The 19,649-nt window shown below is 34.9% G+C and overlaps 1 protein-coding gene across 1 annotated transcript in view; it reads right to left on the bottom strand.

Annotated features, from left to right (window-relative positions):
• Window positions 1–19,649, bottom strand: part of CDH9 (cadherin 9) — a 71,545-nt gene that overhangs the window by 19,626 nt on the left and 32,270 nt on the right. The window contains exons 3-5 of the mRNA XM_086609014.1: window positions 6,284–6,403; window positions 4,720–4,887; window positions 1,035–1,222 (exon numbers count right to left, since the gene is read on the bottom strand). Coding sequence (XP_086465140.1) covers window positions 1,035–1,222; window positions 4,720–4,887; window positions 6,284–6,403 — 476 coding nt within the window. The remainder of the gene's footprint in view (window positions 1–1,034; window positions 1,223–4,719; window positions 4,888–6,283; window positions 6,404–19,649) is intronic.

Below are 19,649 nucleotides of genomic sequence, written 5' to 3'. Positions count from 1 at the left end.
GAAAAGTAGAAAAAGAAGCAGAAAAGTTGGACTCAATTCACAAGTAGGAGGTGTTAAAGGGCTTATTTGTCTCATCTCGTTGGCAGGAACAAGAACAATTATCCCACCAAGAGATGCTCTGTCCTGTTTCCTTTTTCCTTACTTCTTCCCCATTACCAGCTACACTTGCCTATTTTGCATGAAGAGAAACCCAGACCTATCTCTGGCCTCTGTGTTCCAGAGTGAAAAGAAAAACTACGAATTCTGATTTCCAATCTATGTGTCATTTATATTATATATTTCCATATATGCATATGTATATATACATTCATATGTGCACACATATAGATACCTGCACATTCGTAAATATACATATGTTTCCAAATATATGTGTATAGTTCTATATCACATATATATGTAGATTTAAATTATTTTTTACTGGTGTGTTCAGAATAGAACTGAAAATAGTGGTCAGAGTTTTACAGTCAGAACACCAAAAGGCAACAAAGAAATCTGTCAGAGATTCTGCTGATGTCTTTGCTCTTTGGAATTCCATTGACATAACATGTAACAACTTAATTTTCACCAAATTTAGACTTAAACTAAGAGAGATTTTAGGTGCTAGAGGTACCTGATTGTTGGACAGATTAGAGAGGGACAGTTTAATCTCAGAGGTATAAACCCATCAAGTTTCAGGCGCGCCTCAAACCCTTGTTAGCCTTGCTACAGCATTCAGCTGATGAACCCCGTTGTGAACTGAACCCACACAAGTTTTCACAGCCCTGATTCGAAAGTACTGTGTGCGAGAGTATACGTATTGAACTGACAGTAGCCACTGAAATATTGCTTTATGTGAAGTGACATGCCAGTGAATTTCCCTTGAGACTTGAAAATAACAGGTATCTGCTGAAGAAAGAGAAGAACAAAACTAATACCACAACTCCTTGGAAGCCTGACCCTTTGTGAGATCTACCCTCCCTTTCACTGGAAAAAGAAATATAACCTTAACACCTGGAGAGTTAAGTACATATAAAAGAGAGGGAGAAAGAATAAACCTTTTTGACAGTTATAATCCCTTCCTGTGTGTCCTTGTCAGTGATGATATCAAACATGTCTGATCCATCCCCATTGGAGATGCTGTACTCAATCTCTGCATTTTCACCCACATCAGGGTCATTTGCTTTAATTCTGCCAAGAGGAGTCCCAGGTGGTGCAGACTCTGGAGAGCTGAACTGGTAGGTGTCTGGAAGAGTGAAATCAAGTATTTGTTATTTAGAGAAGTTTTGTTCTTCTGAATAATAAACATCTTACTCTTTCACCTGGATTTCTAAAGTAACTTGAAGTTTGAAACACTGAGAAAAACGTTGTTAGTCATCATACTAAACTTTAAAACAGAGTTGATTGACAAACAGTCACAAAAATTTCAAGTGATTCTTCAAAGTCATTCAGTACTGTGGTTTTAATGTTTTTGTCTGTTTGTGGTATTTTTTGTTTTGCTTTTGTTCTTCAGATATAGGGAACAGAGAAGCTCAACAATATGGCATCAATTCTAACCACGATTATTTAATAGTTTTGGGATGTTTTTTCTCTTGATTTTCAAGAAATGTTCCCAGATATATTTAGAAGTAGCAGGGGGTTTTATTTTGTTTTCTTACACCACGAGAGTTGTATAAACCAGTGTGGATTTTGGAAAGAGACTAAAACAGAATGGGCATTTTTTTAATTTGAAAAATATATTAGAGATTTGTAGGTATTCTGTGTGAAAGTAATTCATACTAATACATACTAAAGAGTCATAGTAAAGAACATTTGGATATCTGTTTGTGTTAATTGCTATTGTTAATTGAAATTCAGATACATTCAGATTTTCTTTAATTTACTCTCCTCATACTTTTTGTGTTCTTTCAATGGCTGATTTTATTTAACATTTTTATAATCAGAGTTTGATAGAAAGAATTCTGATTACACAGACATTTTAATCTTGCCTGTGTGTATGAAAAGTGAATTTGTATGTATTTTTGACAATACTTGCAATAAAAAACTAATTATAAAGACATACTGTTGCACAAAAGTATTAATCAGATGGGTTTTTTGACCAATCAGAACTGGACAACAAAGATCTTTCATCACTAGCAAGACACAAATGTTTCTAAATCGTTATTTTCTGTTATTCGCTACCAGGAAAATTTTAAAAAATTCTGATATATTCAACATTTTAAATGTGATGTTTCAGAATCTGATGTTTCTTTTGATCTGTTTTTCATATAAATTAATATTAATTTACTAAGCAAAGTAGTAGCACTGGAAATATACTTTAAGATTCCGGAGCTGACAAAACACATAATCTTTATTTGAAGGATTCAATAAGAACCTGTATAAATTGTATTGTTTTGTAGTGAAGTACAATCAGATATCTCTCTTGCAACTAGCCTATTTCTTATATTTACATGTTCTTTGCTTTCTTTTAAGTCACCTAAAGGGTTCTGAAGGTTCCTTTTAAGTACAAGGACTATACCAAACATCTGAGTGCTGAATGAGTTTCTATCCTCAATTGTACGGACTATGTATAAAAAAAGTCACTCTAAATACCGTATATTTATATAGCTGTGTAACAAAATGGAAGCTAATGCTTGATGCTAAATTGTATTTGCTCTTACGAATTCAAGGTTGTAAGTGAAAACTCAGTGGTAGATTGTTTGGCTGCAATCCACATCGACTAAAAATATATGTTATCCCCTTAAACCAGGTTGAAAATGGGATGAAAGTTAGGATTCTTGGCAGCTAACTGTAAGTTTGAAGAGTTGCTCAAATTCCAAGTTTTGGCAAGTAAGCCAAAAATACTGCAAGAACAGGTTTAATCATGCTACTTATTACTTCTTTCAGAAGAAATAATTCCCTTGAGTGCTTTTGCATCTGAAAGCATTCCTTGTTTCTGTGATGCTATGTAAGTGCTACATGCTTTCAGCATGCAAGATGGCTATTTTGGTTTAGAGTACAAATAAATTCAGAATGTATACGATTTTCATTATAGTGCTGTTTAAACTCAGTTTAGGCCTATGTCTTTTAACTGTCCAGGATTCCTTTCAGGACACAAAACAAAACAGAAAATCTTTTCCTTCTTAATGCAATCTGAAAAACCAGTACACTCATAGTGCACTCTGCCATTTTCCTTTCTTCTATTCCTGTAAGAAATCAATCTTTATTTCTTCAGTACCTTGACAATTCCTGTTGGTTTCAGTTGCAATTCACCCTCTGCTTTGTGCCATATTTTTACTTAATGTTGCCTTACATAAGAGAAAATGAAAGATAATTGGTTTTGGAAGGAGCGGACTTCCAGAACTAGATAGTTCTTTGAAGGTTATGCCCCACTTCATAACTATCTAAGATGAAATCAAAACCTCCAGGTGTTTCTCTATGTTTGATATCCTAGGAAGTGTTTAAAAACACCCTGCTGGGGAAAAAGAAAATGAGAGGGAAGGGTCATCAGCAAAATGAAAATTGAACCATTGAATAGATCCCACAGCAGGTCTTCTATAGCCCATCCAAAGTGTTTCAGTGCTATTCAAAGTAGAAAGTTACAAAGAATATTGTATGAGGCATCAAATTGTGTAAATTTATGTATAATTAAGTATCAAATTCAAAGCTAATGGAAATAATCAGAACTTCCATAGACTTCAGATTTCAGCTAATCTTTAAAGAAGAGCATCATAAGGAGCAAAGGCTAAGGTGACCGAGAATCTTAAGCTGTTTTGCAGTTCTATGCATTCTTCATTCTCTATTTTTCTTTAATTTATTTTCATTCAATTCAACAACAAAGCTTACAATACAATGTGCAACACTACATTCTAATTTAAGTTCAAGAATTCCTGTTTGCCAAAATGTTAGGGACTATATCACTCTATATGTGTTCAAGCAGTATTCCCTCCTGAAGTCAAACAGGAAGGTTGGTTAAGAATTGCTTTTTGAGTTTGCCATGTGAACATGATTCTCAGCAAGTGAACTTTGAGTGTGAATTAGAATTATATTTTCTTCATGAGGACTGCAGTGCTTCCCCTCCCCTCTCTTTTTAAAAAGCAATCTGTTATCATGAATAGAGATAAAAATAGTTATATGCATTTTCAAGAATCCCTTCTCCCACACTGTCAGAATTTTCTAATATTTTTAAAAATCTGTTCTAGGTTGACCTGTTTATACTATTCCGAATGTACTTATTGCCATGGTACTGAAATGCTTTATAAGTTCAAGTCCAGGAGAATGTTTTCTAAATCAACTCTGCTCAGTCCTTGATGAATCTATAAAGAGAGCCAGTGAGGTCCCTAATCAGTGCCGATATGCAATTCAAATTTTATAATGTGGACATTTTTCCAGCAGGCATTGAACTGAGGCTGTATATTTCTTTTGTCTGCAGCCTATCGAACTGTTATCAGACACTGATTGTAACAACTCAGGACTGGATTTAAACCAGTGGTTTAGCATGAAAGGATCTGTAGTATGCTGTGAATTAAGAATGAGAAGTAAGTTTATCATTCCAAAACATATTTTGCTATTAAAAAATTGGAGGCAGAGATTCTCATTTGTCTTAATAATGCTGCAACATAAACAGACACAGCAGTGGGTCAGTATTTATACTAAAAAAAAAAACAACCCAGGACAAAAAAGAAGATCCCAGATGGTGACAGTGAAACAGCTGATTTTAGAGAGGTTCTTTGGAAAACAACAGAACTATTAGATGCTCCATACTCTGGGGGAAGCGAGGTGGATTGTCATTGACATCAGTCAGCGTGATGTTCACAGTAGTGGTCCCTGATAGTCCTCCCATCTGGCCTCCCATGTCTTTGGCCTGGATGACCACTTGATACTGTTCCCTGTTTTCTCTGCTCATGTCTGGTAAAGCAGTCTTGATTACACCTTGGAGAAGAAAAAACAGAGACAGAGACGTGAAGGAGAAGAAACACCACGCACTTTAATCTCAGAGTTTTAAAATGGATTCTTGTAAGATATACATAGCAGACGTTAATCCATAGCAATCAAAACAGGATATACTGTAATAAGCTTTTCAATCTATGGCTGATTTAATGTGATTTTAAGAAAAAAAGGATAAATAAATGTAATAGATATATTATTCATTGTTTATGATATGCTAAATCAATTTAATTATTCTTTTAATGACACGAATATAAATAATTTTTTTATTTAATGGAATTTTTCATCTGCTACCCCAAGTTATCATTTTAATGCATTATATAATCTCCAGCTCTTGTGAGGTTTTGATATTATAGCACAGGACTAGACTCTAACATGTCCTGGATTCATTCTTTTGCACTGTAATAGATCGTAGATTTTAATGCCCAGTGATGGCCACTATAAGTCAGCTAAGGCTATAACTAATAAAAGAATAGAACAAGACTCTAAAATTAGTGTTGGAAAATCTTCTTTAGGTGTCTGGTCTCTAGAATTTAATGAATGTAATTTAGTTGTCTCAGTCTTGTAAAGCACACCAAAAGAGTAGGGACGTCAGGTGAGAAAATCAAAAATCCTATAGCCTGAACAGAGAAGTTACTCAATCCTCCTGGGATCCAGAGCCCAAAAGACATTCTCATTAAAGTGGACACACACATATTTTCTTTTAGAAAACCAAGTAGAACTTTTTTTTTTATTATTTAGAAGGGTGATGGATTTGCAGTGTTGAAGCAATGAGAGCTTTCGCTTGTGAAGTGAGAGAATTTAAATATAATGTCCTTTTTTGTTTGGAGGATTCACAACCATGCCTTTCCGTTCTTGGAAGAAGGCTCTCATTACAAGCTTGTCTTGATATGGAAACTGTCCTAATATGCAAAAAAAAAAGCAACCCTGGAAAACTCCTACTCCTAGCAAGAGGATGAAGCAAAGGAAAAAAATCACCTCTGTAGTCTGGTAGTTGTAGCATTTATGCCCAATCCAGGATTACCAGGTTCTGTCTGCCATACCTAGGCTTGTTAATATATGTAAGATTAAAAAGTAAATTAGATAAAAACGAAAGATAATCCCAGAAACAAAGATGAGAGCCCGGGTCTCCCCCAAACTGTCTGCCTGCCAGACTAGTATCAAGTAAAGCAGTTCTTCTTCTGCAATATTATTTTAACAAAAAAAAAAAGGCATACTTTTATTGTGATTTCAGTTTCCGTTTAGAAAAAGTGCATCAGCTTTATGTCAAGTCATATGAAGCCATACACCCATTCAAATGTTTAAATGCAAGGGAGAAGTGTCTTGATCTCTGCATCTTGTCTCTGCTGCTGCAAAAAGTAAGACTGTGTGAATTGTTAACCTGTTTCTGGATCCACTGAGAAATATGGCTGTCCCTGGAGGATGCTGTACACCACTTTGGCACTGTTTCCGTAGTTGGCATCATCAGCATCTGTGGCTGTCACTTGAACAACAGATGTACCTAAAGGAGTACCAAACAAGGAATCAGTAGATTTTAAGTCACCTACTTATCGTAAGCCACATATAGTGGTTTCAGTATTGAATTCAGTAAAAAACTGAACAGCATCCAGTGGACAAATCCAGTGTTATCCTACCCAAGCAAATAGTAGAATAAAGTTTCATCTTCCTCATGACTAAAACTAAAATCTTTATCACTAAAGTTTCATGCTTCAGTTAAACATGACCAAATGCATAGGAATTGACACGTCTTTGAAATCAAACACAGGATTAGGTATTTTTGGTGATCAAACAGGTTTGAAGATAGTTCTCTGGTAATAACATGATCTCAGTTGAAACTATCTGCTTAAAAGGTAGGTAACTGCTACGATTCTTAGGTTTGGCTTAATCAGTAAATTATCCTAAAGTAAATTTCCCTGTGCTCATTTTCTGCTTAGATGACAACCTCCAGGTATCTGAAGTCAGATTGAATACAAAAATTTTTCTCATCCTAACTAATTTTTAAGATGCTTTTAAAAAATTAATTCAGTTTTGCAATAAGAAATTCTAGAGGGTTTTTTTTCTCTCTTGATCAAAACTATCCACCTATTTGGAAAATAATCCCGTTAAACAATAACTACATTTTTTCAGCATTCACTTATTTTGCATGAAAATGATTTACCTATTTCCTGTGATCACAATGAGGAGAATATAGACTATGTGGGATTAAAAGCACTGTGAGCAAATAAATTTGGTGTAGTTTATGGATTAGAAGCAAATGAAAGCTTCTCTAAAGACTTTCTTATAAGATATATAAAAGGAAAAATTGTTCTTCACAACTTTTTATTTCTAAGCAACTTTCAAGATGTCAGGACACATTTTGCTAACACAATCTAGAGCTGACAAATGTCTGGATAAACGCAGACAGTTTAATAACTAGGAGTGTAGAGGTCTTTAACTCCTTGCCAAGGGCAGAAAGCTGACTGAGAAGCTCTTTACCCTATTTTTGACTGGGTATTTTTTATGTATCTTACTTGCCTTATAAGGAAAAGGTCTAGTGAGCACTGTCTAATTCAGTGATATAATATTCTACTCCTTTTTTCTTCACCCTCAGGATTGAAGTTCACCCAGATAACTTGCAGTCAAGTATCTGTCTCGTCTATAAATTTAGAAGATGCTCATTTACCTGTGACTAACAGAACTGAAGTGAATCATCTCAACTGTCACTCTTCAGTGCATACAAGGGATTGGGAAAAATAAAATCCAGAGCAACCGAAACAGATTTATGAGAGCACGTGTTAGTATTATCTCCTGTTAGATGCACCTCTTTTCTCATAGTACATAATACTGCTTTACACACAACAGTTTTGCCTACATAATAGCAACAATTGCCACTATTTCAGGTTATTAGAACAGCACGAGAAGAGGGGAGGAATACTTCTTTCTCTGCAACAAATCAGCAGAACGAAGTTGTAAAAATGCTTTCTTGCAATTCATCAAACTCTAAAGATCATTTTTGCCATCAGCAATCTAGATTACTTTTAGCCTTGTTAAACAGTTAAAGGTCATCTGTGTTCCAAGCTGAGCTGTAAAGATAACCCTGAAGAAGCCAATATTTAATGACAAGTTTATCACTAACAGTGTCCAGTAGAGCTGCTCATCTGGGCAAAAATAAAAGACAGTTTTCTGAGAAATGTAAAGTTACATGAGTCCTATCTGCTTTCAAAAAAGCCAAAAAGTTAAATCCTCAAGACTAACAGGGAAAGAAGAGTCAATATCACATGCTAGCCTATAAAAAATATGGAAGTCATCCATAGAATCATATGCTTATGCTGTGTGTCATTGTAGCATCCAGAAATTAAGAATTGGGGGAAATGTATATGTCCATCCCACCCTCCCTCAAAAAAAGTCCAAAATATCTTTGTCAGGAAAATTTATTGCCTGTGACTTCCTGATCTAGGCACTGTCTTGGGGCTGACACAGAAGTTTGAGTATTGTCATAACAACTGAATGCACATTAAAATTTTTTTCCTAGCTACTGTTTTAATGGGAAAAAAAAAAAAAAAAAAAAAAAAGAAAAAAGAATGCTGAAGTCTGTTTTGAGAATGACTTTTTAATTTTATTTTTTTTCCAGAGAGGCATTTCTGAGCTCAGGGCAGTCTTTGGGAAATATCTGTCTTTGTCGTATTGGAATGTATATCTCTGTTTCCTGAGGCTCGAATGCCATATAATTATGGTTACAGAAGCTGTAACCCTACAGAAACTTTGGAGGTCACTACCAGATAATTCAAGTGAATCTGATATAGAATGAGATCTCATTATTGTTTTAAAAATTTTGATGGGGTTTTTTATTTGTCAAATTCTATAGTGTGGTGAAAAAACAGTGTTGTAACAACTACTGCTTCCTAGTAAACTAACAGTTCAATCATGAAAATGATTAAAAAAGTATATCCTCAGAAAATTTTTTGTCAGCATGCACTTCACTCTCTTTTCCGCCAGCATCTGCTGTGTCATAAAGGAAGATGCTCAGAGACAATAGGCAATGTTTGTGCAACTTCTTTTATGTGGAAAGAAACTTCTCTTAGCTTTTGGGATCCAAAATTAAAGTAGAAAAGGCAGTGAAATAAAGAAACTCAGCACTAATCTTAAAGTAATTGATAATGAGGCAAAAATAGTTTGAATCTTTTTAATTAAAGACAACTATGCCCTATCAGAATGGTACTCACAGAATGTACAACTATACCCTATCAAAATGGTACTCATTTGCTTATTTATAGTCTAGATTACCTCACAAGCAGCCTTTTGCCCACATTTGTCAGTGGAAGTCAGCAAGATTTAAAATGTGGATGAGGCTGCTAGGTCAGAAATAAGAAGCTTTCCGAGATACTTCCACAGCTGCCAACATGAGCAGAAATGAAGAAGTGAAATAGAGCCTGGGAGGAATTAGGAGTGAGGGGAAGGTGTTTCAGTTTTTGTCTTTGTTTCTCACTATCCAACTCTGTTTTCAATGGGTAAAAAATTAAATTAATTTTCCCAAGTAGAGCCTGTTTTTCCCTGATGACAGAGAAAATGTGAGAATGACTACAATACCAGTCTAAGGAGTAATAACATCACCTTTTCTGTAAAACAAAGTGAACTTCAACCTAATCCCACCCAGCAAGCCTATCCCATCTCAAGATGGGAACTAAATCTCAGAGTTCTCAAGAGATATGTCTTCTTTTTCTTTTTCTTTTTCTTTTTCTTTTTCTTTTTCTTTTTCTTTTTCTTTTTCTTTTTCTTTTTCTTTTTCTTTTTCTTTTTCTTTTTCTTTTTCTTTTTCTTTTTCTTTTTCTTTTTCTTTTTCTTTTTCTTGTTATTTTTCTCGTTCTTGTTCTTTTTCTTGTTCTTGTTCTTTTATTTTTCCTTTTTCTTTTATTTTTCCTTTTTCTTTTTCTTTTTCTTTTTCTTTTTCTTTTTCTTTTTCTTTTTCTTTTTCTTTTTCTTTTTCTTTTTCTTTTTCTTTTTCTTTTTCTTTTTCTTTTTCTTTTTCTTTTTCTTTTTCTTTTTCTTTTTCTTTTTCTTTTTTCTTTTCCTTTTATTTTTCTTTTTTTTTTCCTACTTGTTTTGTTTTGATGAATTCTCAATATTTCTTTCACACAACTTGCAGATTGTTTAGTTGGCTTTATCTCTCAGAATCTCTCTATGTCTGCATCAGTGAGCAAGAGATAACTGAATGTGTTGAACTTGACAATCTTTGAGTGCTATAGCATCAACAATATTTTTCTTTTCCTTTTCTTCTTTGCTTAGATATACAATTGAGTCTGGAAGCTTAAGAATTTTGACAGCGTATCTGTGATGGATGGGGTCATAATATGAAGGTGCAAAAACAGAGGATAATTGTGAAGATAATCTGAGAGAAGACAAATCTGGACTAAATCTGTGTAAGTAGTGTCTTTGTCTGTGTGTGTTTATGTGTGTATATGTATGTATGTGTGTACATGTAACAATGTAGAGTTCAAAAAGGAAAACTGAATTACAGAGAGCATCACTCCATATCTAGGACAGTATAACTCAGTGTCAGAACCGAATCCCACTAACACAGGTTTCTTGGAACTCACGAGCATTTGAAATTATAATGATTTCTGAATTATGTTTAAATACTTTCTGTATTTTTGTGTTATTCAGTCTTTGAAAGAGTCCCTCTGGTATAATTAGGTCTCCTAGCACGATATCAGAGTGTATTGCAAAGCTTAAGTAAGGCACATATTTTGCTACCTTTTCAAGTCATACTCTTCAACATGCAACTTGTTCCTACTTCACTCCTTTGGTTGACATGAATTAAAACAGCTTCTGCCAGTTAGAAGAATATATCTACATCTATTTGAAAATGCTATTTTACTGATAACTTTTTCTGTAACCTTCATTTTGAACTGTAATCTCAAGTTTGAGTGAAGAAAATGAGCAGATTCCATTGTTATCATTATACATTTCAAGATTCCACGGTGAACGTTGGATCAAAAAATGACATTTAGTAATTTAAATATCATTCAGAACTATGAAATTTATTTTTCAAAGAGAATTCTGTAACTTCAAAATGCATTTTGAGTGATGATTTTTTGATTATGATTTTTTCTAGAAAAATAGGATTTCAGATCAATTCGACCTTCTGATTTTAAGAAAAAATATGTTTGGTTTAGACTTTGACCTTCTAATATAAAGTTTTCAAAAAGTAATCTGAAAATAAAAAAATCAGAAAATGCTGAAACAGGATGTTTTTTACATCATCAAACAGCTTCCTTTCTATTTTTTCTCAAGTCAGCTTCTTTCAAAATTGGCAATTATTGAAAAGTTCTGATTTTTACAGAGAACTTTTGTGTATGCATGTGTGTGTATCTAGCTCTGTTTAAGAGAGAGCTCCACTCAAAGCAGAAAGGCTGTTTCATTTTCAGAAATAGAAGACCAGCTGGGGTAGGCAGGGAGGAAGGAAGGACTTTGTCTCTCTAAAAGATAAGCTCTTGTGCTTGCTTGGGTTTTCAAACACAATGACAATCTGCTGTTCATCAAGTTTATTCATGGATGGAAGATTTTAGAAGTGGATTACTTTTACAAGCTGAAAAGATTTGGGAGAGCTCTGGAAAACCTCTGGAGGCAAAATTAGGAATTTTGTTTGGCTAGAAGCCTAAAGAAGATAAGTGGACAGATAGTTTGCTCAGACAGCATGGCTCCAAGAATTATTTTCATGTGGACGTACTATGGAGATGTCTCTGCTGAAGACATGAGTGAAATTTTAAGTAAAATACAGAAATATTGCGAGGTATTAAACCATTTTTGTAATTGAGATCAGGTCATTCTCTCTGGATAGGAGGTTATGCTTAGGCAGTGAACTGGAGAAATTACGAACTAGGAACAGTCATATGACACTACCTAAGCCTAAATGTTTAGGAACACTTAGAGTTTACCAAAAAGGATCTCATTACCACATCAGTTGAACTGCATCACTTCAGACTGCTTTCTATACAAAGGGCAGGGCTAAATAAGGTTGAAATATAGCTCATTTTTTGACTGGAAGACAACCCTACTTAGAAAGCTGAAGGAATATGGAACTGCAAAGGAACAGAGATTTCACTAGACCGCTTTTCTTTGATGCAGAAAAGGCCAGAAGGTTGGTAGCATGAAAGATTTGTAAGAGCAAAGGTAAAGGAAGAGTAAAAGCAGAAAAGGAGCAAGTGTCAACAGATAAACAGGTAAATGATCCAAGCTAGAAGAGGAATAAATGGGCATGACTGAGAAAAACAAATAAAGCTAACTTAGAACAAATAAGGAATCTGAGGAACCAGACTCAAAGGAGCAATAACTCCTGGAAAATTAAGAAGGAACTTAAAATGTGGTTCAGCCATATATATTGAGCAGAAATGTATTTAAAAAAAAAAAAAACCAAAAACGAGGAGGCAAAAATGTGGCATAAAACAGGAGACATAATATTTAATAAATTACGTTTTACCGAGTTGGTGATTGTTAATAGTCCACCTTATGGGTATGAGGTGAAGCTTAAATTTCACCTGAAAATATGCTGTCTCTTATTTTTCTGTGTACAAAATGTATATACATAATGGCTGATGGAGAAGTCAGTTAATGTGCTAGCTCTTGTAGATCAGTACTATACCTTTGTTTTGGCTGCCCACTGATCTCTCCCACTCAGGAATCATAAACTTTGCACCACTGTGGTGTGCATAAACAGTCATTGTAATCCCTGTTAATGTGGCTAAAAGTAATTTATGAGATGCAAGAATACAAAGCTATGTTGTGTGGTATAGCTCTGCTTCTTCCGTCAGAACTACTTTTTCCTTTCAATTTCACTCCATACCAGTAAAACCAAATAGACTTTACCACTCATTCTAGGAATGTGAGATACTATTTTTATGTGGCTTTACTCTGGAAACAGTCTCTTATCCTTTCATAGAATTATAGAATCATTTAAATTGGAAAAGACCTTTAAGATCATCGAGTCCAGCCATTAACGTAACACTGCCAAGTCCACCACTAAACCATGTCCTTAAGTGCCACATCCACATATCTTTTAAATACTTCCAGAGATAGTGACTTCCCTGGGCAGCCTGTTCCAATGCTTGACAACCCTTTCGGTGAAGAAATTTTTCCCGATACCTAAACTAAACCTCGCCTGGCACAACTTGAGGCCATTTCCTCTCATCTTATCGCTTGTTACTTGAGAGCAGAGACTGACATCCACCCCACTACAACCTCCTTTCAGGGAGTTGTAGAGAGCAATAAGGTCTCCCCTCAGCCTCCTTTTCTCCAGACGAAGCAATCCCAGTTCCCTCAGCCGCTCTTCACCAGACTTATGCTCTAGACCCTTCACTTGCTTCGTAGCCCTTCTTTGCACACACTCCAGCACCTCAATGTGTTTCTTGTGGTGAGAGGCCCAAAACTGAACACAGGATTCGAGGTGCGGTCTCACCAGTGCTGAGTACAGGGGCACAATCACTTCCCTGGTCCTGCTGGCCACACTGTTTCTGATATAAACCAGGATGTTATTGTCCTTCTTGGCCACCTGGGCACACTGCTGGCTTGTATTCAGCTGGCTGTTGACCAGCACCACCAGGTCCTTTTCTGCCAGGTAGCTTTCCAGCCACTCTTCCCCAAGTCTGTAGTGTTGCACGGGGTTGTTGTGACCCAAGTGCAGGACCTGGCATATGTATAAAACATATATGTTTTATAAAGATAATGGGAAAATAATTCTCATTATTTCTTGCGTATGATGTGTTTTGATGTTTTGGGGTTTTGTTCAGTGCTTCCGTTTCTATGACAAAATGGAATCACATTTAAGACTGCATTATGAGAACTTGCATTAAAGAAGTAAGTGCGTGCTAATGATGATCTCACCACATAGAAAGATGCTATGTGGCTAAACTACTCTGTCTTTAATCCACCTGAAATGCTGTGTGGAGTAGAAACTTTTGCCAGTGAATACAATACATATACTATTGTAAAATATTGTCTGAAATTGAACTGGAAAAGAATGAGTAATGTTGAACAAAGCCTCTAGTCCTCACCCTCCCACTGTTCAATACCTTGATACAGTAACTTTATTTTTCCTTTGGCAGTAATTGTAACTGTGAAGTGCATCATATGCTCTGCATGCAGATACAAAAAGCATTATGAATGTAAAAACAAGTGGGAAAAAGTACTAAGAATGAGAAGAAGTCTGAAGTATTGGTGGGTGAACAACTCTGTATGTTTATTCTTTTGGGAAGCTTCTTTTTCTCCTTCTCACCATAAAGAAAGTCACTTCTGAAACAACAATACTGATGCTATCAAATAACAGTGATAAGATAGAGAAAAGAGCAGTCAAACTCTTTCAAGTGTTAATGTTGACCAGCTTTTACGTTTCATTTCTTAGTGACTCTGAAGATGTACAATATAAAGTGATTTGCCATCCATAATAAATGAACTGCAGCTTAGAAGTCTTTTTCATTTTGTTCAACATGCTGTATATACTTACAATTAGAAAACACATTTCTTTTAGGCAGAGCAAGTATCTGCAGTCGGTGTTCAAAAAGAAATTAAAACCAAAAATGAAAAGAATGAATCACAACATTATCCTCAAAATCTCTATTCAAAATAATGATGAAACTCACCAGTAACATGTTTCTAGACATGGAGCTGCTATGTTTATGGTAAGACTGTTCCAAATAGAATTAGTTAGACCAATATGTTGAAGGAGCAACAAATAATGCCGTAATATGGCAGTTAATTACTTTGGTTACTTTTTCTCTGACTACCATGCTTTTACAGCGTATGTGGAAACAGGCTGGCTTTATGGACTGACAGCTGCCGTCTATGGTAGGTCAGTCACAAGAGCTCCACCACTTAAGAATCCTTGAACACTTGTTCCCTTTCAAAAGATGAGAGCTGGTGATCTTGGCCCTTTACCCCATCTTACTTTACGGAACAATCTGAAAGAGAGAAACAACTTTCAGTTGTTTTTATGATGAATTTAGGAAGAGCTTGTCCCAGTTGATCCTACTAGGAGAAGTAGTAATTCATAAAACCCGAAACATGGTTATCTCTTGATTAAAAATCTCAATTCCTAGCCAACACTTCCAACTAAGTTTTCAGTTCTATTTATAATTTTAAATTTATAAAATAATTAAGCAATCATAGGAATGTTATTTCTTCAGTACTGTCAGGACCCTTTGTACATGTAGCACAGCTTTAAGAAGCTTTCTGCTTTGCACTTTTCTTTTCTCAGAAGAAATTACCTGGGATCCTTCATGCAATCTCTAAAGGTTTCACTTAAGAGAAAAAAAAAACAAGCTTAAAATAAATAGTTTTCAATAATTGCCACTTTTTAGGACTAAACTTTGAGCTTCTGATGTGCATGTCTGTACAGTTCAGTATTTTTCAATGCAACACAGATAGGTTTATGATTTTTTTTGAAGGAACAAGTTAGCTTTCTGTATCTGTTTTTCATTTGCTCTCATTTTGAGCTCATCTTTTGTATTGCTTTGTTAGATTTTTAAGAGTCTCTTTAATATGGTTTTTTATCTATGATAGTGAACTAGAACCTCACTGTCAGCTGCATCTTCAAAATTCTTCTGTAATACAAGTAAATAGAAATCTTAAAAGAATTTCTACCTTTGGCCAGCTCTTCAAACAGGTGCAATTTGAAAATGTATGTGAATCTCTATTATGAACGTGAGAATGTAACACATTATTATTAAGACAACAAGCTGGCCTCATTTATTTTATTTGAGTGCATTTTCATCATCTATGGAAACTCCTGTTTGGGTGGTGATAAAGTCTGTCTCTTTAAACATTAATACATCTGTGGAAATAGTAATTTTCTACAAAAATATAGTAAATGAATGTATTATTGGTAAACTCAAATTTGCATTGGTTTATGATATGTGATTTGTGAAAGCCTCTTGCTTCTGTTGAGTTTAGGTAATGTGAATGTTTTCTGTGGAAATGACAATAAAGACCTGTAATTTGGAAGAAAAATGAAGTCTAAAGCTGAGAAAATGAAACAAATTCCAGGGTTATCTTAGTCATGGGCTGTTTTTAAATTACAGTAGTTAGAGTACTATTTTTAGACAAAAGTAAAACAAGAGCTTGCATGGCTCTATATAAATAAATATAGATCTAAGTATATACATGTGTGTGTGTGCATGTACATGTAGACAAAACCCATAAAACATTAAGTAGGGTACTCTAGGGACCTTTTTTGTTATTATTTCTAGACATTTAATTTATCTTCAAAAGTGTTCAAATGTCTTGAGTATAATCTGTCAAATGATTCACATGCATAAGTATTCTGCTAAAGACTGCTGAGCTTTCAAATTGATCACAAGTGCATTGGCTATTGAGTCCAGGATTACAGTCACAGTAAATGATGCATATCATGAGGATGATCTCATTTGAACAAATCTCATCGACTTGAGAACTTCTGGTTGAAAAAGATTAGAAGTATTGACTAAAAATTGCTTGCTTGGGAAATACTCTTAGAAATGCCTGAACTAATTTCCAATGGTTTAGACATTGGAATGTATAAGTCTTGGTGAAAATTTGTTGTATATATGGTTTTAAATAGTTTATCTTCCTAAGGTAGACAAGCGTTCCTGATAGCCAAAGTATCTTCTAAAAATCTTATTCATGAAGTCAATATTAGTCTTCCTGACCATGAAATATAAGACTCTTTTCCTGTCCTCTCTCTTAACCACTACAGTGTGCTAAAGAGGTGCTTATTGTTTAGGGTTTTTTTTCACAACCGTCACATATTTGGACTTTATGAGCAAATAAACCTTTTGATTTTTGTTTTCGTTTCCAATATACTGTGTACATAGCCTTATTTATCACAGGTTATTTATCGTTTACCTTGGAGCAGAGCAAAATAACTGTTATTCAGTTGGCTTTCTGACAGGAAGCTTTGATGAGAATTTGCAGTTTATTGTCAGTAACTCTTGTTAAATGCAGGTTATTCACACATATGTGTACATACTTCAGTGGACAGTAAATTAAGTTGTTTTGTTTTGTTTTAAATTACCAATTAGGTGTGAACAATGTGTTTTAAATATGAAGATATTAACAACTTTCAAAAGGAATAATATTGATACTTGCACACATCTTAATCTTGCTTGATCTTAATTTCATGGTGTCACATATCTATGAGGTTGTAGGAAAAAGATATTCTGGAAAGTCTTTTGAGACATCTGGTTAGATAGCAGATAATAAAGTAAATGCGAGCATTGGCATTGCTGTCTTATGAAAACTTGCAGATGTCCATTTAGTTAGATATTAAGAAAAAGATAGTGATTGCCATAAGAAATGTTGTAAGTTATCTTGTTCTATGCACTTAGTAGAAGACGAGTGTCAGTGGGAATAACATAGAGTAGTTTTCAAATAAGCAAGAGTTAGATAAGATAGTCCAGGATAAGCCTTTTCTTACCTTCATTTTCTTTACTCTCTGAAAGCTGTATATAACACTGAAAATTTTCAAAATTACTATATGATTGTCAAGAAGGAAAAATGATGACGTAGTATGTTGCTAATTGAACAAAAAAAACCACATATGCAGTAACTGATATTTCTATAATGCATCTTCTATGTTATTAGAAACTTAATACCAATTTTCACCTATTTTCATGATGTAATTAAAAGAAATGTCATTTTATTTCTGTAATATATATAAAAATATATATTATGTATATATATATGTATATACATATATATTTGTATAGGCACATTTTTAAGTGAGAAATTTACCTTATTTAACAATATTGTATCCATTATGGACAGGCATTCATAGTCCTTCCATCTCAGTAAAAAGGCATTTGATGATCTCTTTTAGGGAGAATAGTGGACTTCTTTTGAGGAAGCAATATGCCTTTCCTCAGCTTGCTATTCTTAGGCTGGTGGTATGCTGCAGCTAAATAATTTTTAATAGAAGTAGTCCTAATTATTCAGATTCATGTGAGACAATACACCTTTCATTTAAACTGAGAGTTAGGGATGGAGAGGCATAGCTCATAACATGAGGTACATGGAATAAATAAAGGTGTAAGAGTCTGCACCTTAGTTTTGTGACAGATTGATCTGTTTGATCATTATGGATCATCGAAGAGACCATTACCTCTTTGGAACACTGAAAATTATGTCAAAGCATCTTTATCTACATTCTACTGTGTGCGATGCTTTGTTACTTTAATTTGTATTATATTTTAAAAAAAAATTGCGTTTTATCTTACACCCAGATATGATCCATTGTATCTTATTTACGTATTTTAGAAATACTTAGAAGTTGTAGAGAAATCTGGTTAGCAAAAAAACACAATCAACAAACAAAAAGCAAACAACTCACCCTGCTTTTGTGTTTTACTATGAAAATAGATGTACGCATGTGTTAGTGTGATTTTAAAAAATAAAATTGACATTTCACTCTCAACTGCATAACATTAGCAACTAAAATGTATATTCAGGCACTCAGAAAGCTGCCTTTGCTTTTAAAAACAACTGAAAAGCTTTTGTGTTCAGAAGATTAGACCAAGTAAGCATCCCAGATGGGCTTTGATTTAACAGAATAAAAAAATATAATAATACTCCTTAGTAAAATTTGTAAATTTATTTCATGGCTACATATAACCAATTCTTAAATAGGTTTAACTTCTATCTAGTTAATTACAATTCCTGTCTTAGATCTGTGTGTCCAGTTTTCCCAGCCCACTACTACAGGTCAAAAGTTTGGGAAATCCCAGTCTCAAAAATCATTTAAATTAAAAAAAAAGATTTTTTTCAGACACCTAAAATTATACAAGTGACTTAACTACACAGTGTCAGAAAGGAACCCTGGGCAATAGCATGACATAGAGACATTGACATTAACACTTTAAGAGCAAGAGCTACCCTTAGATAACAGATTAGCTCCTCTCCACTATTCACCTGCTTATTTAATGTCTGTCAGGTTTCAGTTTTAATAAAGGATATCACATATGAAAGCCTCTATTTGACATGTCCTGGTTGCAGCTGGGACAGAGTTAGTCCTTTTTAGCAGCTAGAAGGACTCTGTATTTAGGTTTTAGTCTGGGATTCGTAACAAGTAGAATGTTGCTAATGCACTGATGTTATAGTTGGCACTGAGACATCAAGGACTTTTCAACTTGCCGTGTTTTTGTCAGTGTGCAGGGGCCCAACAGGGGAGCAAAGACGGGACAAAGGGCCCACAGCTATTAGCTAATGATTTGAATTTAGATTTAGGATTGAGGGCTAAATTGACCAGTGAAGTATTCCATATCATGCAGCGTCATGCCCAGTACAAAAATGAAGATTGACTGGAAAGATGAGCTTTTGCTCTTCTGCAGGCTCTCACTCTCAGACTCTGGGAGTACTGTATCTCTCTCGCTCTCTTTTTGGGTCTCGCGCTCATCTAGGATTGCGGTGTTGGGACTTATATGTTTCGGGATTGTTAGTTCGGGATGGAATGGGCCTTGGTTATCAGGTGGTGAGCAATTACACTGTGCATCACTTGTTTATATACATTATCATCATTTTATGTAGAGAGAGAATCACAGAATGGTTAGGGTTGGAAGGGACCTCAAAGATCATCAAGTTCCAACACCCCTGTCATGGGCAGGGAAATCCTCCACTACTCAAGGTTGCCCAAAGCCTCATCCAACCTGGCCTTGAACACTTCCAGGGATGGGGCATCCACAACTTCTCTGGGCAACTTGTTCCAGTGCCTCGCCACCCTCAGAGTGAAAAATTTCTTTCTTATATCT

Source organism: Tauraco erythrolophus, chromosome 3 (genome assembly GCF_009769465.1).
Source record: "Tauraco erythrolophus isolate bTauEry1 chromosome 3, bTauEry1.pri, whole genome shotgun sequence".
In the NCBI taxonomy this organism is placed as follows: Eukaryota; Metazoa; Chordata; class Aves; order Musophagiformes; family Musophagidae; genus Tauraco; species Tauraco erythrolophus.
Note: the sequence above shows the minus strand (reverse complement) of the source record. Positions and strands in the feature narration are given on the sequence as shown.